General features: G+C 38.5%; 1 protein-coding gene across 12 annotated transcripts in view; it reads left to right on the top strand.

Moving 5' to 3' along the window:
* Positions 1 to 23,343, top strand: part of PTPRM (protein tyrosine phosphatase receptor type M) — a 500,309-nt gene extending 476,966 nt beyond the window's left edge. For all 12 annotated transcript variants that reach the window (XM_069779033.1, XM_069779028.1, XM_069779026.1 and 9 more), the window contains 10 exons: positions 1,481 to 1,597; positions 6,257 to 6,411; positions 6,710 to 6,845; positions 7,453 to 7,602; positions 8,070 to 8,243; positions 10,571 to 10,702; positions 13,798 to 13,923; positions 15,730 to 15,893; positions 17,973 to 18,108; positions 22,446 to 23,343. In XM_069779033.1, coding sequence (XP_069635134.1) covers positions 1,481 to 1,597; positions 6,257 to 6,411; positions 6,710 to 6,845; positions 7,453 to 7,602; positions 8,070 to 8,243; positions 10,571 to 10,702; positions 13,798 to 13,923; positions 15,730 to 15,893; positions 17,973 to 18,108; positions 22,446 to 22,499 — 1,344 coding nt within the window. In that variant the 3' untranslated portion in view covers positions 22,500 to 23,343. The remainder of the gene's footprint in view (positions 1 to 1,480; positions 1,598 to 6,256; positions 6,412 to 6,709; positions 6,846 to 7,452; positions 7,603 to 8,069; positions 8,244 to 10,570; positions 10,703 to 13,797; positions 13,924 to 15,729; positions 15,894 to 17,972; positions 18,109 to 22,445) is intronic.
* The last annotated feature ends 1,553 nt before the right edge of the window (positions 23,344 to 24,896 follow it).

Raw genomic sequence — 24,896 nt, 5'->3', positions numbered from 1 at the left:
TATTCAAAAAGCGCGTAGACGGGGTACTCCATGACATGGTTTAGTGGGCATGGATGATGGCTGGACTCGATCTTGAAAGGTCTTTTCCAACCTAAATGATTCTATGATTCTAACTCTTTCTCTGAAGAGGATCCTGATGTGGGGCTGTGTTTTTCCAGCCCTTCAATTCAGTTTGATCGAGATGTAAATTTTATCCTGCTAAAGAGTCAGAAAAAGGGTCAGAACTACTGACCCTGCCCAGACAAACTTTTTATTTCATCACTCCATGTTACTACTTTGATGTGGCAAGACGTCTGTTCTGTCCAGACAGTAAGGAGGGGTGGTACGTGATTATCAGCTACGTCACTTGAAACAAATTCTGAGGAAAGTATTTTCTTCTGCGTGACAGGAGAAGGTTTGACTCTCTGCATAATCCTTTATATACTGAACCTGGAGTTTGTATAAATAAATCAATTAAATCATGCATTACAGTTTTCGCTGTATGCTTATACACATGTTTATCCGTTTTACCTTTTGCTAAGACTAGACACGATAGTAATCCAAATATTTTGGCATGAAAGTGGGTTTGAGAAATACTCTACCAGTTGTGAAGTGATTTTTTTTTTCTACCAGTTTTCCATTGAATATTTGAAGTGTTTGGGTTTTTACCCAACCCATTTAAGTGTATATTTAAGTAACTAGTAAATTTACATGTATGAAAAGTTCCATTTAAAATTTTCCCTTCAGTGAGAGAAAGAGAGAAACCATTCCAGGCAGCAGACATATAACAGATGCTACTCTTAGCACGTACTGCACTACTGGACGATGGCTAGATGCAGTGGTGATAGCATAGCTATTATGGTGATAGAGCAGAATAAAAAAGAGGTGTATAAGTAATGTGTTAGCTTCCCTGCCCACCGCCTTGGGAAGGAGAAAATTCTTAAGACTGTCAGCTATCTACATCATATACAGTCCCCACAACCACCCAGTTGAGTTTTGCGATTTGACCTTTCATCAGTTCCTTTGGAATGTTGATCTGAGTAAACAGATACTTTTCTAACAGTAGAGAGGATCCTTCCTGTCTGAAAAACACATTTTCATTTTAGAAGGTAGGAAGGTATTTTTGAGACCAGTCAGCAGCTAGAGGTTGTGGGAAAAAAACTGGTAGTAGTTGTCCTTCTGGGCACACCCGGCATTGGAAAGCACAGGAAATGAACAGTTACTGTAACTGAGTTGTGCAGGCTATAATTACCCCTTGTGCTCCAAACAATTTGCCTTACTTCACTAACCACAATACAAATCTCACCTGCAACTCTGAAAGCTGTCTTAAAAAAAGAAGAGGCAATGTCCCTTAAACATCAGTCATTTCCACGTGCAGAAAATGTGATTGTTTTGCACGTGATTGCATTTTAAAACAGAAATCATTGCACAGCATACAGAATGGATTCAGTATGAACCTTCTAAAATAAATGAACCTTACTTTCTTTTGTATTTTTTAAAGGTCAAATGCTGCAAATACTGGCCAGATGACACAGAGATATATAAAGACATTAAAGTCACCCTAATAGAAACAGAGCTCTTGGCTGAATATGTGATTCGAACATTTGCAGTAGAAAAGGTAAGTTTCCAAATTCAGTTTTCTCAAATACAATGGTATCTGCCTAAGCAACTTATACACAGATTCACCATGGGAAAGTTAAATCTTCTGACTGACATCCCGGTTTTGTAGCTATTTTTTGGGTAAACGACTACTGCCCTCTTACGGTAAACTGTGTTTTTCTTTAAATGCAGCAACTTTACTGTGCTTTCCATCACTGTTGGACTCTGCCTGAGTTAGAAAAAGTGATGTTCCTTCCTAGGAGAAATCGAAGCCTCCCTCCCAGCAATCAATTGAAAACACATTCATGCTGTTTTCCTATCTTATGTTCCCCAAAATCATTTTCTGTCTGTACCAGAGGCTGCGTGCACCATTATTCAGAAGTCCATGGTGAATACTGTTATCTGTTGGGCCAGTGTGTTCCTGGTCTGCGGAGACATAGTTGTAACAAACTAATTTTCCTCTCAAGGAAATCTCATTTTTCATGTGGAGTCCATCTTTATGTGGAGAGTTCCAATCAGCATGTTGTATTACTGTTTATTAGAATAATGCCATTAGTTTGATGCTTACTAGATCTTGTAGCTCTCCCAAACAGCTTACAATATATGGACAACATACAATTAACAAATAAGGTACTTACTGAAAATGAGAACAAGCAGGGTCAGTCAATGCTGAAGTGTGTCATGCATTTTGTGTCAGTTCAGGGGTTTTATTCGGAATTTATTAAAGGACAGAAGTTTTTTAATTGTATGTATCAAGTCTTATTTGAGTTGCAGAACAACAAGGAAAGGGCCTCTTTGGAAGACTTGATATTCCTAATGGCGCACCAAAGTAATGTTCTCTCAGTATCACTATGAGTAGATTTTCAACTAATTAGCTCAGAAAACTCCTTTTGATTTAGTTGCAGTACCTGTGATATACTAGTTCTGTCTAATGATGAAATAGTATTCAGTTATGGTTTTGAAGAACATAGTCTTTAGCATCAAAGAATCCTGCACACAGGTAGATGAAACTGCCAAAAAGACAACCCAGCAGGGTCTCTGTACATACATCCACAGTAACAAAGGAATTAGATTTTTTCCTGATTTATTCTTCAATCTAATACTTAAATATGCATCAATACAGCAACCTGCAGGTAATGATAATAGAATTATGTGGTTTGAATGAATTGAAATATTGTATCATGTTTACCACTATACATATTGTACATCAAATTCACTCAAGCCTGTTGTTTCCTTGCATTTAGATAGTTTTAATAAACAGATGATGAAACAGTGGCTGCGCTTTGAAGTAGATGAAGCACTAGTTGATTTCTATTCTGAAAATTTTAAGCCCATGCTTTGATGTTAGCTTTTCACTTCTTAACTGGGACTGGAAAAAAAGACCTAGAGGATTTTACAGTTGAACATAACCAAACTGTCTTGAATAAGTGCATTAGAACAGATAGAGATAAAAGGCACTAAACATTTTATTTCTTAAAAAAAATCTCCATCTGAAAAGATTTCATTTAGGCACTGCTTTTTAATAGTTGGTAGTTTTTCAGTAAGCCTCTAAAAGCAGTGTCAGTGTAGTTTGAGTAAAGTACATTTGTTTTTACCCTATTTTCCCTACTTTTTAACTCTTCCAATGGTACTGGAAGGTCAAGTCTGTATATCTCTTCCACCATAATTCTCTCAAGTTTGTATTTCTGATCTACTGGGACTGATACTTTTCAGCGTCTCTAAGACAAGCTGCATGATGAGACAGGATGTGCCCTAACCAAATCTGCAGATAATACTAAGTGAAGGATGGTGTTGAAATGCTGAACATTGGAGCCTCAGTTCCGAAGGACTTCAAGACTTGGCCAACAGAAACTTTAGTAATTCAACAAGGAAAAATGCAAAGTTCTGCACCCTAGGTGGACTAACCCCATGTGTCAATACAGGCTGTGACATCCTGGGACAATATCTGACATCCAAGATGATTAAGGATGTAGGACATACGAGCTTCAAGGGAAGGTTAAGAGCACTGGCCTTGTTCAGTGCGGTAGAGATGAGGAGGAGGGGTAAGGAAAATCTAACTGCAACCTGCAAGTACTTCAAAGATGTTTAGAAAATCAGGGGCACCAAATTCTCCTCATTCTTCTCAATGGTAGTGGATGCAAAACAAGGGGCAATGGCCAAGAAGTTGCAGCATGGAAGGCTTGCACTGGAAAAACTCCTTCAGGTGGAGGATAGTGCAGTGCTGGAGCAGGTTACTCAGAAAACTTGTGGAATCTCCATTCTTGGAGGTCATCAGGGCTCAGCGAGACAGATCTAGTGTTGGCCACAGACCACTCTGAATGGGAAGTTGGACTGGAGACCTTCAGAAGTCCCTTCTGACCATCTTTTCTGTGTGTGGATGAACATCTCATACCTGCTCCTAAAATACAAGAAGTTGATTTGTTTGGAGATAAATCTATTGTTTTGTTTTGTTTTGTTTTAAATGGCTATTTGGTAATTATTGAGGAGTAGGGGGATAATGCTAAGAAAATTGAACCCCAAATTACACTCTGAAGACCACTTCCTGGATACACTTTATGTAGATTGCATAAGCAGCTCCTCTGGAGCAATTCCTTTACAGCACAACAGTTAACTCAGATGAATTACTCAGAGAGTAACATACAGCAGCACCATAAGTATTTGTAGCATTTTTTAACATCCTAAGATTTGTTAGCAATGTACACCATTTTCTGGGGGTTTTTTTCAGCTGAAACAAAAAGTAAAAAATACAGTCTCTACAACCTGAGCATATGCGTTTATGATTCATGCAGTTGTGTTGCTATTTTGGGTTTAGAAACCAGCAGGGAAGCTACAGACATGAAAATCAGTCTTTTGTAGGTATAATAAGCCAACTCATTATAAAAGTACCATATATGCAAAGCCTTTTCTTAGCAGCTGAGTGTTACCAACGATAGACAAAAATGCAGTCAGCATGACAGACAGCATTTTCAAAACTAGTGCACAAGATACACAGGACATACCCTGAGCTGGGCACGTTATTTTGGAGGGGCAGTTTACTTTTTGTAAATTGCTTGAAAATCAAGGCTGCGTACAGCATGAAGAATTTGTGGGGAGTTATTCATTTCAGTCCTCAGTTTGTATAGTCATGGCATTTTTTTTTTGTATGGGATCTTTGTTTCTTGGGGGATTGTGGGCAGTTGTTATGAGCAATGAAAAAGTGTTTGCGACATGGATGCCCCACCTATGCACAGCTATTTACAGAGTTGGAGGCCTTGCTTACAGTAGCAAAAAGATGTGTAAACTAACACATTCTTAATCCCCAGAGTACAGAGACCAAATTGTATTTTAATGTGTTTGCTAGACTGTCTTAAAATGCAAATTACTTTGTCTATTCCTGGGTTTCAATATGTTTTAAAATTGTTTTTTAGGCTAGAAGGTCATTTCTGTTGCAAGGCTGTGATCTCCTCAGTCTATACCAGTGTCGCATATCGTCTTGATCTACTCCCTTGCCTGCCTTTTTGTGTCGCAGTTGCTGAGGCAGATGAGTGTGGATATTCCTCTGAGCTGATGCCCAGTCTCCAAAGACCCCCAGCCTGAGCTGTCAGAGTATCAGGTCTCCAAGATACACCAAGCCCACTTCAGTCATGTAGCACTGGCACAGCCAAAATTTCTCAACCACTGAATATCCTAGACTCTTTTAATTTTCATACTAGTAATAAATTAGGAAGTTTATATTATTTCATTATGCAAAGAGAATTAGACCTTTTATATGCAAACCAGCTCAAGACAGGAAATACATCTTTAAGAAGAAAAACTGTAAACCACCAGTTATTAATATCACTGACATTTAGTTCAGCCTAGACATGATATGTCATAATTTTGCTGTTTGCTTATGAAATATGCATGATGGCCTCTGGTCTGTGGATTTCTAATGAGAATAAAATACTGGCAGCTACATTTTTAGAGGGGGAAGGGGAAATACAAGCACTAAGAAAATCAAGCTTAGCATACACACCTCTAATATCCAGACTGCTCCAGAAAGTCACGTGGGAAATTACTTACACGATCAGCTTCTCATTCATACCTGTCTCACCATATCCATGTCCTTGTAGACTGTGGCAAATCATTTAAAGGGTGAGCATGTGGAGGGCTACAAACACAGCCCCTATGATTGGAGGTGCAAAAAGGTTTCTTACTATTCAGCTGTTTCTTTCAGACCAATGAAGGAGACAAATGATAAGGGAAATTATGCTGAAGCTGTGGTTCCCTGAAGTCAGCAGCAAAATACCTGTGGAGAGCAGTGGGGAAAAAAAATGTCATCTGTGCTATATGTTCATGGCCTTGCTGCTGACCTGTTCTGCGATCATTGCATGCATCTTAAGGCCACAATTTTCAAAGCAACCTAGTGCTTAAATATAGAGATGAGAGTCTATCTTGTTGCTAAAGGTTTCTAACCAATCTAGTGCTAAATTACTCAGTTTTGTTGTAAGACTTTGAAACCAGTTGCTATGTAACCTTTGAACTTGCTCTCCTGCTATGAGAAAGCTCTCCAACAGTCTGTACAGATTGTATGGGTAGGAGGTGGATGCTTTTCAGCAAGGCTTAGGCTTTTGAAGTTACATTCTTATGATGTCTGTAATTCAATTTTTTTCACATTCCAGCTTGTTTTTTTCTTTTTCAACCCTTGTCTTTTCAACAGAGAGGTGTTCATGAGATTCGAGAAATTCGGCAGTTTCACTTCACTGGCTGGCCAGACCACGGTGTACCATACCATGCGACAGGCCTGCTGGGATTTGTACGGCAGGTCAAATCCAAGAGCCCACCAAATGCTGGCCCTCTGGTTGTTCACTGCAGGTAGGTAGAACAGAAATCCCTCCATTGTGTTGTCCACTAAACTCAGGACCTACTTTTGCTTCTCCTGTACTGTGTAATCCATGCATAGGTTGCTAAAGCCACTGGAGCTCTACCCACAATAACTTAATACCTAAAATACAAACAAGAATGGAAAAACTGAGCCTGAAATCCTGCAAATGCCTGAATGCAAGGCTCCATTTCAGTAATCATCCCACTGATCAAGTGCCTGTGAGATGAACTCTTACACTTTACATTTTCCATACTGCTGAACATTAACTGTGCTCTTCTTTTACTTTAGTGCTGGTGCTGGCAGAACTGGATGCTTCATTGTTATTGACATCATGCTAGATATGGCAGAAAGAGAAGGTGTTGTAGACATATACAATTGTGTGAGAGAGCTTCGGTCTCGGAGAGTTAACATGGTGCAGACTGAGGTATTGTTAATCTACTGGAATACTGCCTTACGCTTTGCAAGAAAAAATATTCTTCTGGCCCATAAAACTAGAGCCCCCTTGTGGTTGGCACCATTCAGAGGATAGTTTATTCAATCATATGCAGAAAATAATCCACACACAAACCTGAAGAACCATTGCCCAAACAAATGCACAGTTATGCTGCACTTAAGGTTCACAGTGGTTTTTAAAAAAAAGTAAAAATCATGAGTGTTTTCTCTCTGGGAAGGATTCATTCTGGAGTACATCTTGTTGAGGCTCAGTTATGTGATAGCACCTACAGAACTGTGCAGAGGAATGAGGAAACCAGAAACATTCTGAGTTTTATTATGGAGTGTTACTGCACTTCTGCTTGTACTTGTAACTAGTTTGAGTCAATGCTTCTATATTAATTTCTAAATGAGTGGGATAAAGTTTTATGAACTGCTGTTGTTCCTTCTGGTCTTGCTTCAGTGCTGGTAAAGTCAGAGAGGATTAGTGGCAACCATATTAGCTGTTATTTTTTATTTACCAAAATACTAATAGCATATGCTCTTTATATCAGCAATTATGCTCTCTGTGTCAGTAATTATTTTAATTGCTTTACCAGGAACAGTATGTATTCATCCATGATGCTATCCTGGAAGCCTGTCTTTGTGGGGACACATCTATTCCAGCTTCTCAAGTTAGGTCTGTTTACTATGAAATGAATAAACTGGATCCTCAGACTAACTCCAGCCAGATCAAAGAGGAATTTAGGGTAAGTCGCATCTAGCATTACCTAGAAGCTATACAGTTCACCTATACTAAAGACTTCTGCTTAAGTGCTTGCTTATAACCATGTGAATTTTGGACCAGGCCTGGGAGGGAAAGACTGCAAAAAAGGGAAAATAACATGTCACTAATTGCTGTTAAATTATGCTAAATCATAAAAGAATGCAATGGGGTAGTAGTAAAATCTTTTTAATCAAGGGAAGTTTGTCAATTCCTTCTGCTGTCCTTTCTCCAGAAGGCAGATTACTCTGCAGCTGTCTTAGAGGTTACTTTTCAGATCTGTATGCTTCCAGGATTTTTTGCTTCCAAACCCTGCTGACTGTGGTATGTTTTCATTTCTCTGCGTATTGATTCCCACTGAAACTGAATGCTGAGCTGATCAATTCTTAAATATTTTGGGATGCTTCCACTGCTGTGTTAATCTTCTGTTGTATTGTTTACTCTTTTTGAAAGACTTTAAATATGGTGACTCCGACACTGCGTGTAGAAGACTGCAGCATAGCACTTTTACCACGAAATCATGAAAAGAATCGCTGTATGGATGTTCTGCCTCCAGACAGATGCCTGCCTTTCCTCATAACAATAGATGGGGAGAGCAGTAACTACATTAATGCTGCACTGATGGATGTAAGTCTCCACTACATCATTAATAATAAAAAAAGGAATAAGCAGCCTTCCAAACTCAGCAATGCCAGAAAGTGGAGTCAGCATAAGACTGAAATCCTTCTAGCTTGTTTTCCAAAAACAAAATCTTTAAAATCCCAAGTACATTTAGGATCCCAGATATGTCCCAGCCAAGGTTCCAAAGCTGTGCTCAAAGAGCAAGTCAGGGAGTTTTGATAAATTAACTGCATCTGGATTTCTCCCTAGTGCTTGAACTTTTAACCATCTGGCCTAGGAAGAAAAGTTAACCTATTAAGACACTAAGGCAGTTAAATAGGATAATAGGGTTTGCAGCAATATTTCAGTTCCCTTTGTTTCTAATTTAAGCAGTAATTAACAAAAAAAATAATTGTCTGTAAGGACAAGATAGTACACAAGCCATTACTTCAGTCTTTCCATTTATTTCTGTTTGCATGAATAGTTCCTCTTCATGTGTGTGGATTTCTTTTTCGAATGCATCTATGGTAATTCTAATCCTACTAATAAAGTATCAGTAAAAAAACACTTAAACTGCCTTTACAGTCTGTAAATATTTATAGCCTATCTTTGACAATCTAGAGCTATAGTAATTATGGTTGTCAAACACATAAACAAGAAAACAGAGATTAGTAAAGAATGAACACATTGTAAATGGCCTTTTTGAAAAGTGAATCTAGAGTAATAACAGTTTATAGCAGTTTTTGCATTTCTTTCCTTCCAAGTTCTCAAAGCATTTTCCTAAAATAAGCCTAAGTTCAAAACACTCCTGTGAAAAGGTAGGTGTATTACCTTTATGTTTATCCATGTAGAGAAACTGAGAACAGAAGTTTAAGTGACTTCTCTAGGTCCTCACAGTAGGTCAATGACATTTCACATTAGAACAGAGCTTCCTTGATCTGCAATTTAAAACGTTGCCATTACGTTGTCTTCTTTCCTGGAGAGTTAGTACTGTTTTGTTCTGTAAATTAAGCACTGCTCAGAAAGAGCAGTGCCTCAATATTTGCTTTGAAAATGCTTCCCTTCTTCACTGATGAAACAATGCGCTGGATCCAAAAGTGTGTCTGGGCAAAAGAGTCCGAGGGAAGAGGTGATTTGGGTTACCCTCCACCTGAAGCACCCTAGCAAGGCTCTTGCAATATCCCTGCACTGACAGACAAGAGCAGACATTTGTCCCTCTCTCTAAACATTCAGTCTCCAGCAGGCAAGATGCTGCGTTTCATGCTCTCTGCTTGCATCAGTTGAGATGCAGTCGGATCACCTCATGTGATCCTTTAGAGCTCACTTAAGCAAAAGGGGTAGCAAGCATAATTTTTGTTATTCAGTATCAGAATGAGTTTGAGAAAGGTTTTCCCTAAAAAACTGCTGGGGCTTCTAAGTGAGGGAGTAATGGAGAGCCCTTTGAGCATTTCTCACCTGCATGCATCTTCCATCAAGACAGGACTATTAGGATAGAAGGCATGTGACTGATGTACCAGCAGCATTGATACCTGCTGGTTGCAGTTTGCTGAAACCAAAACAAAGAAATGAAGTGTTGCATGTCTTCATCTGTACCCCAGAACACATTGGATTCATTTTCTGTGGTCTCTGAAAGAAAGATGCAAATAGCTGATCAGATTGTATCTCTGTCATGGTACAAGTACTTCAGTTCAAGGCATGTAGAGTCTTCCCTGCCCTCCTTAATAAAGGCAACAGCAATCCCTCCCAACAATTGCCCCAGTATGGCCATGCTGGCCTTCAACACTCATGAGGACATAAGTGAAAATGCTAGTATGAGATCCACAATGGAACAGTTCCACCAACAGCTCAGTCAATGACATACTCTGGTACTAAAAAAACCAAAGAGCACTGAAATTTATCCCCTGCATATCCTCGCCGCTGTCAGATAGACCAGAATTTCAATAATATTTCTGAAAAATAACTAGATATTTCCTTTCATGGGCATCATTCAAATTAACAGCTAAGTGCAGACAGCCAAGATTAATCTGTCCATTAACAGCTCAAAACAAAACTGTTGCTCAGAATTTTGTAGGAGTTGCACTGGAGGCAAAAACCTCTGATGATTTTACTCTATGCCTGTGGCATAAAATACATTTCAGAAATACAACATCTGAAGAAGTTATATTCTGACCAAATACAGTTTATTAACCTTGAAGCATATAAGATCTCAGGAAAGAGCTGAAAACAATGTATTAATTATATAGAAAATAGAAATAATGCTTTCAGTTCCAAAGTTTGGGGGCTATGACTAGCATTCTGCTAAATGGATTTTTATTTCTTACCATTCTTCTCACTGTCTCATTATTTCTTTGCAGAGCTACAAGCAACCATCAGCTTTTATAGTTACACAGCATCCCTTACCAAATACCGTCAAAGATTTCTGGAGACTGGTCTTAGATTATCACTGCACTTCAATAGTTATGCTGAATGATGTGGATCCTGCACAAGTAAGTCCAGAAAACTGCTCCATTCAAAAGAGGAGTGCTAGTGCCTCAGCATTTCAGAACAGCTCTAGGACATAATTAGTTTTATAAAACAACATTAAATACTAACACACTAAAAAATTGATTTGTAGCTTGCGGATACACGTAGGGAAAGAGGAATAAATCAGCCCATCAGCAGCATCTCCACCAAAATGTTAATGCACACACACGTAAGTGCATGCACCCATAATTTATTATGATAAGAGAACATGCCTTGGGAAGAACTGCTAAAAACCAGAAATGATGGTTGTAGAATTCTGACTCAAGTCTGAAACACACTAATAATAGCCAAAAGTCATAAACAGAAGCCAACAGCTATTCATTAGCCTGCCTGCAACAGGTCAATGACCTTGGTTTGCTTACCAGGGGGTAGGTGTTCCCAGTGTGAAAATCTGTGTTATGCTTGGCACAAAATGACATTGTTAGCAAGGAGATAGGAACTAAACAAGATTGGAGACTAAGCATCCTTCGGAATAGAAAACAGGGCAACGAAAGATATGGAGGAATGTAATTACCTTACAAAAGAGTTGTGCATGCTGTACATGTTCTTTAGAAAATTGGAAGCCCGTACCTACTGGTTTGGCAATTTAATCACTAGCATTAATCACTAAGCATCCTAGAGCCTGGCTTGCAACTGCGCAATTCCAAGCTCTTACACAGATACGATTTCCTTGGTTCCAAGAAACTGCACCAGCTGTCTGCTGGAATAATGTGGTAGTAATCTGGGTTCTTAATACGTAAATATTTGTTAATTATTGGTTTAGAGCAATTGTTATTTTTTGTAGCAGACTGCATGTCATTTTTATTCTTGATATGATCAATAATCTTTTCAGTTTTGTTGAGTATTGAACAGTTAGAAAAATGTTTCCTCTTCTTTTAACATGGAGAATTTGTTTTTTAAACATACTAATCTTCCATTTTTTCTTTCAAATGAATGTGTAGGAATTCTGCACAGTATTTTAAAGACTGAATTGCTGATTCCAAGCCCTTAACTGTCTACAGGGAAAAAAACAGAAATGAAAGACAAAACTTTTATTCATGAGTCTAAGATTATTTTCTGAGTGAATAAGGAAAGACTCAAGGGAGTCAGACTGTTAGGGACTGCTGAACAGAGTTTTTTTTAATTTGTGGGCTGTGTTTTGAATTTACAATAGTGCATGGCTATTTCAAGCATTTATTGGCCTCACAGGCTCTTAAAAGCTATTGGGATATGCAGTTAATGCACCTGCTTCTGCAGTATGTTAAACCTCTTTCCTCTAATGTGAGTAACAATCTTTTCATTAGGAATAAATCTCAAAACCCTCAGAGCAAACAGAAGTGGAGAGAGGGCAGAGCTTATTAAAAACACACATTACATTCAGATTTATTAATAATTACTGTTATCATTATTATTTATGTATATATGGAGTGTTTACTGTTCTGTTTAGATACTACAATTTATGTGGATTGTTATGCTCTATTGGGAAATTAAATTCAGCCCTTCACAGTGACTCTGACTTAAAGAGAGTCGCTACCATCACATGCATGCAAAATGCGCAGACCTAAATGCTTTTGGTTTCCTTAGAACTTGAAAATCTTGGCTTCCTAAAACAGCTCCAGCAAACAGCTCTGCTTATTATCATTTAAGCATTTTTCAAAGATCGGTTAGAACAGTATTCCTATGTATTTGAAAGTCATGTATTACATTGTGCACGTTAAATGATCTGAGCACTGGCATTTGCAATAGTTGTATACATTGTATTTTGCTATCCTGTACACTAGCATTTTTCATAATAAAAATTTGTGTAAGATTTAGACAATATTTGGAAAGAATTTGCTCAGCAGACTGAATCATGTGAGGGGGTTAAAATAAATAAAAATATATTTTCCTACTCAAAATTTCTGGTTTTAACTTGTTAAAGTGAACTCCTGCAAATCAGACCCTGTTGTCTTTTTGATTGATGTAGTAAATGATTATGTTTTCCTAAAATGTAGTCATCTCTAAACGGCTTTGTTGAGGACTAAGTGTTACAAGAAATGCAAAACAACATCTGGAGTAAATGTGATTTGTCAGCTCAGCTCTGGATTACCAACAGCAATGCAGCAGAGTGAAGACCACAGCTGTTTTACTGAATGAAATAAAATTCCAAATATGACATCAAGGCTTCTGCAACCGAACAAAATTTCATGAGTTCATACTTAATTTTGGTGAATGCTTGCAAAAGCTACATGCTTGAAATGCTTTAAATATCCCTGGAAAAAATCATTAGGGTTTTTAAGGAAAAAAATGGACAAGCAGAGTCTACCTTCAAAAAACTCCTTGCAAAGTGTTGATTTAATCTTTAAAGTATTAGCACAGATGATAACTGGTTTCTGGATTAAGCCATCCTGATATTATTAGGCACTAAAACTGTGCCAGATAATGGTAATATTACTTTGTGATCTTTAGATACCTAGAAGTAATGTCTTCTGAGCACTAAAGAAAGCATAATTACTATTTTCAGGTAGCATTCATAAGATGAAATTGAGCAGTTGTTGAAAATGTAAAGCAATGCTGATATTAGCCGATGTCATCAGTCACGGGTGAAACATATGTGAAAAGTCTTGAGTTTTGAGAATTGATGCACCCTTTATAGTATAAAGCACACCTTCTGACGTAGCTTGAATTATTAGCAACTTTTCTGGACTGTTGGAGATACCAGGCCTTTGGTCTTTAGGCTTCATGCCATCTCTGAGATATGGTAGTATTTGACAGCATCCCCCTGTCTTGTCATAATGTATTGCAGAATTGATGCTGCGTGTCAGAAATGTGTTACTCCAAATACCAGAGAATGGTGAGTACAGGAGCAAGCAATAGCATGTTCAGTTAAGTGAAAAGGTATTTGTTTAAACTTGCTCCACACAAGTAAAAGCAGAATGCTCGAAACTGGTGGAAGATGGTGCACTGTGTATTTTATAAAGATATTGTGTGAGAATTTCAGTAATAAATGTAGCACAAAGAAAATCTAGAAAAGTATATTGAGGCAGCATGAAATTTAAAGTGATTAACTGTGTTCTTTTCTGTTTGTGGTCTTCTATAGCTGTGTCCTCAGTACTGGCCAGAAAATGGAGTACACCGACACGGTCCTATTCAGGTGGAGTTTGTATCAGCTGACTTAGAAGAAGACATAATCAGCCGGATATTCAGAATTTATAATGCAGCCAGAGTAAGGATGTTATTTGCAAAACAATTCTGTCTCGGTAGATGAGTTGACTCTACTCAAATCACAAAAAAATGAAAGTTAAACTCACATAAAACCATTCTCATTTTTCAGCTTATTTATATGAAAGTGATGGTGCAATACTGAGTCACACCATAGTCAATAAGAAAAAAGCCTTCTATGTGTAATTAAAGTAAAAAATACTTTAATGCCTATCTCGAGTATGTTAAATGCAAATGAAATAAATGCAGTATTTGGATTGTATGGTAGCCAAGAGATGCCAAAGTGCAGTTTTCAACAGTTTGAAATTAGCCACCTTGCATATTTGTATCCTGTGTCATGCGAAGAAAGCTGTGCACCAATACTAGGCATGTTTTTCAATACCACTCCCAGGCTTTTAGTGAAGATCCTGTCCCACTAATCACACCTCATAATATATGTAAGCACTTCAGAGAGACAAGTATGTTCTCATATCCAGCTTTTATGCTCCAATAAAGTTGACAGAAGACTAAATGGGCATGTCTTTCAGGCTGAATGAAAAAAAGCTTCCACCACAGACCAAGAATCTCTTCCCATCCAGATGGAGGGAGCCTTTGCAATGGACTGGTATCAATCACCAAAGAACCATAGCTAGGAATAAGCAGCACTCCCTGCTGAAAAAAGTCAGGAACTGCCCTGAGATCTGGTAGCTCTCAGGAGAGTGAAAGGCCCCCAAAACACACCCAAAAACATGCTAATATCTGAACAGGGAAGCAGATTGTAAGCTTCAAGATATTTCTTTAATACTATGATGGCCTTGCATTTGCAGGCAATGTGGCAACATAAAAACACAATCTCCAGCAGTGTTAATGTGAGCTTTAGCAGACGCTGGGTCTGGCTGATGTGCTTTGGGAAAAGGGGCTGTCAGCTGAAAGAAACTGGCCAGGAAATCAGTAGATACCAAATCTTGACATAAAGCAGACAAAACCCATTGAAGAACATATCTAATGCTACATCCGCTTTGGTTTATTCCCTTATCTTGTTAATCTTACATCCTCTCTAAAACCTCTTACTCTAGAGAAAAAAATTGTAATGCCAACATTTCTGTGTGTTGCCCGTTTTAAAAGTGGCACTAAAGTGCCCTCACTTTGCAGAGAAGTGAAAGTGGCAATTCCTAGACTACAAAACCAGTTTTCATGTATGTGGTTTTTATGCCCTTTTCAAAGGACTATAATTTTCTGCCACTAACACTTGTTCTATGCTCCTTTTTTATTTTAAATCACCATAAAGCAACTGTTCAGTAACATTTCACGAAAGAGGTTCTGACTGCTGCAGTAGCACACAATAAAATAAAATGTATTTAGATTTTTTATAAGCTGGAAACATCTGAGGGTTTTGTTTGTTTTTTTTAAATGTTTTCTGCTTCAAAATATCTTGAGAGGTTTTGACCTTTCTTGGAAAAATCAACAAAAGCACACAAACAGTCTTTGAAATGCTGAAACATATTTTAAAAAAGGTATATAATTGAAGTTGTGTTGCAGCTCCCTCTTTGCTACCAAGTTCCTGCTATGAGATTAATAAATTATTTCCTTGATCCTGCAGCTGTACCATTGCTCTATTCTAGTCTATGTGTATAGCACTCTGTTTAAAACCTCTTGTTCTAATAACTCTGTTGGAAGATAAAAGTCATAACTCCTCAAGGGCAGTTGCAATTACATTAGCAGTTTGTCAGTAGTGATCTGCTTGAACAACTTTCCTCACTGATGCAAATACCTAAGTTATTTACCAAAAAAAAGCTGTTATTTTTCCTCCTTGTTGTCTGAATCTCTACAGCCCCAAGACGGCTATCGGATGGTGCAGCAGTTCCAGTTCCTGGGATGGCCCATGTACAGAGACACTCCAGTTTCTAAACGCTCCTTTTTGAAGCTCATCCGCCAAGTGGAGAAGTGGCAGGAAGAATATAACGGGGGAGAGGGACGCACAGTTGTACATTGCTTGTAAGTACTGGAAACAGGAGAGAGAAAGCAAGGGAATATTGTTACAGAATTTGTGCCAGATTTTAAAAGATTTGTGAAGAGGCGTCTGTCTAATCTGGAAGTGGATAAATAATACAACTGCGCATTTAAAAGCTTTGAATACAAGAGGAATTGTATGATTTTTATGTAGATTCATGAGTTTCCCTCTCTGTCCCTTGGTAGACCCCTATGAAAAGATGATGGGTACAAGTTAGCTCTATTTTATATAAAGGTGTCCAGTGACTTTTGCAAATGGAAAAGATGCATATTTAGTCAGAGTAAATCAAAATTGTACCTTCCAAACAACATACCTTTTATTTCCACAGATAAGGACTGTAGAAATAATTAGTATAGGAGGGGTGATTCCTCTTCCAGACATAAAGCACAGCAGTAAAAGTGGCGTGACAGACCAGTTACGATGGTCCTGTATTACCTTACCTTTCTCTAATAATGGTATATATTTTTGTCCTCCTGTGACCTTTGTGCTCCACTGATGCAGGCTCTCATCCACTCTGCGACCATCCTTCTTTTGATATGGCTTAATACTTGTACATGCTGTTTGCCCTCAGCAGTAGCCAATCTTTTGAGACCAAGTCTTCGACGCCTGAAGTTGTATCCCTCTTCCTCTAAACATCTGTTTAAAGATGTTGCCATGATGGAGAAGGGACATGCTAACAGGAAAAGCACTCTAATGCACTTTCAAAAGTTGGGACTCAATGTTAGAACGATGGAGAAGATCTAAGAGTGTATTAATAATTCCCACTATCACTGACCTTGAACAAGTCATTGCTCTTCAGTTTCCCCATCTGTAGAATGGGGATAATAATACTTTCATCAAAGGAGCATTGTGCGGTGTGATTAATTAATGTTTTGAGATCTTTAGCTGAAAAGACCCTTTTGAAGTGCAAATTACTGTTATCTCTGAGGTGGCTGATGATATTAAATAGTTGTACAACATCACACATGCGTCACTGGCAGCCAGTGAAGAAAGAAAAAGCTCTAATATAATCCTTTTAAATTACTTTATTTTAATTAAAATTCTCAAAGAGTCCCACAATATCAGGCAATGTTTTGGCAGCAGAGAGCATTCTTTTCGTAATGCCTGGATGTGACAGATGTGCGACGTTGTATCTTCCTTTGAAAATCAGCCATTTATGAAACTGGTTTGAAAGACCTGCTACCTAACTAGTCTGCACTCTGGTAATTATTAAGGTTTATTATTTTTGGTGAAGCGCAGCCTAAAGATTCTGATTAGAATAGCTGTAGAAATAATGTTTCCAGAAAGAAAGAGATTCTCTTGAAGATTAAAAATAGGAAGATTTAAAATAAAAATACTGTATTTGATCATGCATATGAACATTTGTGCTTAGCTTCTGTGTTAGCAAGTCACTTCAGGTTCTCATCCTCTGATACTGTGGATGGAGGGTGAATACCTACACTTTTAAAAGTAGTCATTGCCAGGCAGCCGGCTGCTCTGCCTGCTGCCAGGGGGTGAACGCATCAGCCAGGGGAATATCACTGCACGACCTAGTGCCATGCTAAAGGTGGAGCCACCAGAAGGGCTCCTACAAATGAGACTTTTGGCACTTTTGCTCTTCCTCTGAAATGCCTTTGGATCCAGGAGGAAAGCGCCAGGATTCGGAGTAAAAGAACTCAAAGATCCACTTTCTCTAGAACACTTCCAGGCCTGATGCTCATTGCAACCTCATGCGTTAGCAGTGCAAAGGGGTGTTGAACTGAATCTAAAAGTACCTTGTCCTTATTTTAGCATCCTCTTTGTGCTGTCTCAAGTGTTCACTGAAGGACGCTGCAAAACTCAGCCATTCAACTCCCTCCAGGCTTTCAGCCTGCTGAATTCTGAATCATAGCTTTGAGATCTTTCAGCCTATTAATTCCAATTTAAAATCGTGTTCTGCCTAAAGTTCAGCAGCCTTCAGGGGCAGGAATGTTCTGTGGTTTCTCCCTACTGGAACGCATGTCTTCTGTAGCCACCCCTGGTGCTGTATGAACTTGTAACATAGAGTGAATTGTAACTGAGCCATTTTATCACTTTTATTGTAGGAATGGAGGTGGCCGCAGTGGGACATTTTGTGCAATCAGTATTGTTTGTGAAATGCTTCGACATCAGAGGGCTGTTGATGTATTCCATGCTGTGAAGACACTGAGGAATAACAAGCCTAACATGGTGGACCTTCTGGTATGAGCTTTTTAACTGCACCACTAAATATAAAATGTTCCTTTTTCTCAGAAGACTCAGTAAGATTTCCAGGATTTGCAGTGGGAGTTGTTCACAAAGCAAGCAAGTCATTTTCAAAGGGGATAATGAAGTCACTTCACTTGTAAAAGTATTTTTACACTACTTTCTTCCCAAGGAGACTTTGTCTCTGTTCATTTGAATTTTTTAAGAGTTTTACACTTTCAGCCGAACATCCTTATTAATTTTCTTTTCTAGCAGGCTGAGCCAAGTGGAGAACAGCCCTTGCATGGTAGAAATAATAGTTACATAAAATGAAACGCCAGATTTCCAAATTACATATTTTATAAATAGCTTAATCGCCTAATACGTATCAAAGCCATGAATTTCAGTTTGACATCCAGAATATTGCATTTAATTATGGTTGGTCTATCTCATAGAAAGATTAAAGAAATTCAGAAACAAGGGGCCATGTGCAATTATTTTCCTAGAGAGTGTTTTATGAGCTTTTTTTTTAAAATGGAGAATTGCTGAAGTGCCAGCTGCTATGCCAGAAGAGCTGCAGAACAGCTTAAACAAGCAGGTTCCTACACTCCAGTTCTGTACTTGGAGATGGGTGTAGAGTGATAACCTATTCTGAGGCCTGAGTTATAAAAGACACTGTTTTACTATGTCCTGCTGTAGAGGTGACTGCTTAAGAGGCAGCTGTATTTGATTTAGCATCATAGGCAGGAGGAAGCAGCATCAGGGCAGCTTCAGGCATGCTAAACCAATCATCTGAGCTAATTTTGCAAGCTCTGGTTAAAAAAGTTTGGGTCATATTCAACATCTTTTCTACAGAGTGCCCAGGGTGAGGCAGGAGGCATCTCACAGAGCTGGTCCAGCCTCTTGGAATTTTGGGAGAGATCGCTCTCTCAGATAAGCTACTGAGAGGTGGGTGTGAAACACAGTGGAGAATGGGCAGAAAGCAGGAATCTCTGTTGGGAAGAGTGAAGCTTTCAGGCTCATGTGTAGATGGGTAGGGTTATCCGCTTCCCCACCACATGGATCACTGCACCTCATCTGTCCCATAGAAGAATGGCTCCCACCACGTCCTCCATCGCAGTGCTCTCATCTAGCCTAGCTGTGAAGTCCCAGACCCTCCCCTAAGCCCTGCTCTGGCCAGGCTCATGGAAAAAAGCCAGATGTTGCCAGCTGTGCAAAGCAAGGAGGGAGTTTACAAGCAGCACCACAGGGCCATGAGTCAGCAATGTGGAACTGTGAACCTTGTATCGGTGAGAAATTATCAAGGTTTCGCAGTGGCAGGTGGGTTGGCTCCTCTTCCTCTAGTTTATATTCTCAGGAGGGGAATCATCATGCTGAGAACCATACATTTTTATTTCCTAGATATTAAGAAAAATGTCCTACTTCTTCATTCAGGTAGTGTAGTTTGGATGGAGGCCTGCTGTTCTCCATTCTCCCAGAGCTTAAGTCCACAGAACTCACTGATCTCTTATTCATTTATTTTATAGAAATGAAAAGAAAATTATCAGTGTGAAGATGTACAGTTGAAGAAAATGCTCTCTGTAAATTCCCATTTGTGACAGTTCTCCAGGTATAGATTTGTCAGGCAGCTGTCTCCATTTTTGAGCAGAGAATTTTTTTAATCAAAAGCTAAATGTATTATTTTAGAATATAAAAACAGCTTTTAGTAAATTGAGGATGGTATTGAGAATGTCTGGATGGCATTGAGAGTCCTTGTAAGGCCTTTTCATTAGGAGATTTCAAAGCACTTGTGAAGGAGATCAGTACTGTTTTCCTTATTTTACAAACACAACAAAAGCAGGGGACAATCAGGATTTTTCCCATTACCATGTAATTTGCTGGCAAAGCGGAGTTAGAACCACATCTCTTCGATCTTGGTCTGCTACTTTGTAGAAACAAATATTTAAATTAGCAAGGTTTCAATTTCCATGCAGATTGTTTCATGGTAAAAAGGAATTGGGGACACTTGAGTTCTTTTCCTGATCCTGTTACCATCTTTATCCTTTATGACCTTATATGTTAATGTGTCTTTGCCTCAGTTTCCATATCTGAAAAATGAGAACAATAGTATTCATCTACCTTTGTAAAATTTTGTGGTAAAAGCTGAAGTGCTCAGAATTATAACAGTATTTCACAAAAATAGTTTCAAGACTGCTTTATCAATACCTGTTACGCACTTTCTGACTAGGTGGAGGGCAATCTTCACAGTCCATACTTAGACATTCACCTCTTAATTTCATTGAAACCTTTGGTTTTCCTGCAAGTGTAAAAATCTGAATGCCACATCCATACAATATGGAAATCTATGAAATTCTTCAGCCATCATACAAAGGTGACAGATGGTATTACAAAATGTCTATTACAGAATGCCCAAAGCATTTTGTGATAAATGTTATTGGACCTACCAATAGGTGTCCTAGAAAAAAAAAATTAAATATACCTCTCTGAAGCTAGCTAGCGCAAAAAGACTTTTAATATCCACCATCAAGTGAATAATAAAAAGGTAGAAAGGACACACATGAGTGAACACAGTGGGAAATAATATATGTCTGGTCTTTAAGACAGGTATTTGGTTTACTAAAACTCACAGTTATTCTGCTGGATCAGTAAATCAGCATAAAATGAGCATGGAAAAATGGAAATAGATGAATGGCTGATCTGTTGGTTTGATCTGTTGTGTAGTTATAGAATAATTTTCATTTATTTAGAAACATATATGCAATAAAAGCAGAAAAGGAACCATTTACATGATACTCCTTTCTTTCCTCTCTTCTTTTTTATTCTTTTCTCATTCTGAAGAAGACACAAGCAGTTTATGAAACCCTGCAGGATCTTAAAACCTCACATACAACTCTTCATAACTTAGGTGATATGTGCACCAAAGATTTGTTTTCTTCTGAAGTGACAGCTCTCAACAAAAGAACTTAGAAATTGTCCATGCTTGTTAATGGCTTTTTGATTGTTGTAATATTATTTGGTCTCTTACATGTTAAGGTGGACTCTCTTCTCAGCTAAAATGTGATCCAAAATCACAAGTACAGGCCAAAAGAGTTAATCCTTTAAAATGTTTGCTTCAGTGAAAAGGAGAATATATCTGAAGTGTAATTGTAATCTTCCTACTTGCGATATTGGGAAGGTGAAGGCTGAGTGCTGTCAGCTAGTTAAGTCTGTTGTTGTTCCTATATGATAGTACATGCTTAGTTATCTTTTATTAATGGATTAAAGTGCATAAGACAAAGAGGCATTTCAGTGGCAGAAATAGTCATAAAACTGTCAGATATTTCCAAACTGGATTTTTAGAAGCCAGAGCCCTTGGATTCAGGGAAGACACACCTACTATTTCTTTCAGCTTTTTTGTTTAATTTAAATGTTTGTAGTATTGCTAAATATTGCGAATAGCAAGAATGAAAACAGAACAGGGGTATGTGTGCACACACAAAACTGAAGTCATCAGTGACTGCATCATCTAAAGTTGCAGAGTGGACGAAGGTCAGTCAAAAGTATTGGCCTCTGTACCACTGAAGATGTGAAGGGGGCGAAGTCACAACCCTTCGTGTCTGAAGGATGCAGACTGGGTTTGCATGCCACGGGAAGGGGATTTCCCTGGGACCGGCCCAGTTTCCAAGCAGTTGCAAATAAAACCAGCAGGTCTGTGTTTGAAGCACAGGGTTAGCACTGGAAAATTTAGCCTGGGTAACAGAAGAGGCATCAAGAGCCTAACTTATGCATCACCATTAATTGCTAAAAATCAACTGGAATTAATCCAATTAATTTAGGTCAGGCCTGATCTGACAGGCCTATTGCACCGGGAGAGGACAGTATTTTGGTGTGGGTTTGGGCTGCATGTAGAGGAGGAAAAGTAAGCAGCTCTTGCCCTGATACGTAGCAAATGTATGAATGACATTAAAATAGAAGTTATGATCTGGGAAGTACTAGACACTGGGTCTATTTTAAGATAAACATTTCTAGGGAGGAATTTAAATAACTCCAATTCTGGCAAAGTGCTACGTGGGCATTTTGACAGATGACAGAAGAGTTGCAAGTCAATTTACTTACGTGTAGTCAATTTTTCTCATACAAGTGTATTAAAGTAGCTAAATGTGCATCTAATATGAGCAGTACCATAAGTTACTGTGTGTAGTGTCTGTTGTCTGGTTAATATAAAGATTTTCTTATCTGAATACAAATTGGATTTGCAAACTGGTTCCTATTGACAACAGCTGACAGTAAATAATTTTAACAGAAGAGAAATATTGATCCCCTTAATTAAGTTCCTTCAATAACTGACTTTTTGTGGTTTTCTTTTGATTTTTCAGGATCAATACAAATTCTGCTATGAAGTGGCTTTGGAATACTTGAATTCTGGCTGATTGCATAAACAGCATAGACAAAGTTCCTCCTTTCACCACCACAAACAAAGCAAGTCACTTCACAATATCTGTGTAAATGAGATGAAGACTTCTCAGTGTTATGCTTATACTGCTTTGTATAATTGGCTCTTTTTAAGAGCCCAAAAAGATGTTTATAAAACTGCTTGCACTGCCCGTTTTCCACTCTAATGCCGCTGCTTGACACCCATATGAACATACACCAAACCACATGGCAGTTGTTGAACACTGTATTCATACGTAGCCATTGATGTGGTGAAGCAGCATAGTCCTCTGGTAAATAAGAAAGCACAATTATATTCTTATGAAGGAATTTGTACTCTTCTGTTATATTTCGTTGCCTGTGATTCTCAGTTATTGTCACAGCCTAGTGTACATTTCTGTTCTGTGGAGAATGCTGTCTGGCATTTTGATAATATATGATTTTAGTTACATTTGTATTCTAACACGTGCATAATAAATGAATCATACATAGTTTATCTGAACTAGTGGAAAGACATGTACCAAATCATGTTAACTTCATTGAGTTGTAATTTCTATCCACTTTGTACCATTTCAGAGAGATAATCTTGATAGAAATACAGTTAGAAAATGCAAAAGACAGGATGCTCAAATTAATATATCCAAAGCTTTTTCATTTGTTTATATTGTAAATATTTTTTGATTTCATCAAATTATTTATTCATTAAAATGAATTTTTTTGTGAAGCACAGTGAGTGACAATCATTTTTATTAAGCCCTGGAAATGCTTACTGTATGATAGTGTAAACATTTGTTTACCTTGTATGGATTCTCAGCTCAATAAATAATTACATACATGATAAAATCTCGTTTAATATCTCTTGGCATCTGAGTGCCTTCAGCTAAGCGTCTTTTCAGATTAATTCTTGTAAATACTGAGCTACCTCCAGAGCATGTTTATTGTGTGATCCAGTGTTGATCCAGCCAATACCAAGGTGTGCCGTGCCAATATATATAAAGAGGTGACTTGTATGTTTAAAGACTCATGGGCACAAATGCAGAACCTGAAAGTTGCCCTGCTGTATGAAGAAGAGATTATGTTGGGCTTACAGTATTCAGTCTTGTCACAGCATTCTTCTGCAGCCCTAAGCATGCCTTGCCATTCGCTTTGAGTCTGCTGCTGTGAAAGGGGTGATGGTGCATTTGTTCTTAGGAAGAATGACTGCTGTGAGGGGGAAGTAATTCCTCATGTTACGGATACCAATACTAGAATGACTGGGGGGATTAAAAAGTGAGTAAAACTGCTGTGTTACTAGGGCTGTTACCAGTACTGCCAGTGGACCGGTTTACACTACTAAAGCTCTTGCCTGTCCTGAGAATGGGTCTACTGCACTTCCCATGGCCTTTGGATGGTTCCCCTTTCTGCCAAGCACTTACCAGTGTCTGAACAGGCTGGGACTTGCCTCATGTTCATGGATGCAGGAAGCACAGCAACAAAGCAGCAAGAAAAGGGAATGAGCCAGCAATGGCTTGCTGCACTGTCCACTGGAACTGCAGATCTTTCTCTCACCCAGAAGTGTCAAGGAGACATTGCAGACAGAGCAACTGCTCAATACTGAGGCCTTCCAAAGCTATATGGGAAACCCCATGCAAGGAAGCGGCAGACTGCACAGTGTTTCAACTCTTTAAAAGATCCTTTTAATGCGCTAGCCATCTGGAATGAGGGCAGTATCTATATAAATGTATTAGTCAAAATGTTTTGAAAATTTCTAAATCTAGAGATCCAGCTTGGACATAATGACTCACAGCTTGTCAACTGCCAGTTCAAAACCACTACAAAATTCCAATCTAAAGACACGAGGATAGGCTTCCTCTGGAGCTGGAAAGCATCTCTTTTAAAATTGCTTTAAAGTGTAGCTGGCAGGTACTGGCCATTGCTATAAATTGCACAGAGGTACTGAAGAACTTAGGAAAAACAACCCCAGCTCTGAGAAGAATTATGGTCCTTGGATAAACCCTGTAGAACTCCAGCCTGTTGCAGAATATGCTCTGATTCATTTGGAAACCCTAAGGTTAGGAAATAAAATCCATACCTCTAACATCATATTCTTCACAACCAGCTTGACAGGCCAGGTATGCCAGGCAAGCATGCTTCTTTGTAATAATTGTGGGACACTAAAAAGTTGGGTTACATGATCTATTTATTGAAACATGCCTGTATGTGTCCAGTATCTCCTGATGCTTTAAAAAGTATAAGATGGATAAGTGTGCTGAAGGAACCCTAGGACAAAAGGTGACGCAGGCAATATGATCCCAAATATGAATGACACTTATTGAAATGCAGCAAGAATCATGGCAATCTCTCCCAAGGACGGACACTGCCAGTGTCTGCCAGACATTATTTCAGCTGCTGTACTC

The sequence above is a fragment of the Haliaeetus albicilla genome, chromosome 3 (genome assembly GCF_947461875.1).
Source record: "Haliaeetus albicilla chromosome 3, bHalAlb1.1, whole genome shotgun sequence".
Taxonomy (NCBI): Eukaryota; Metazoa; Chordata; class Aves; order Accipitriformes; family Accipitridae; genus Haliaeetus; species Haliaeetus albicilla.
Note: the sequence above shows the minus strand (reverse complement) of the source record. Positions and strands in the feature narration are given on the sequence as shown.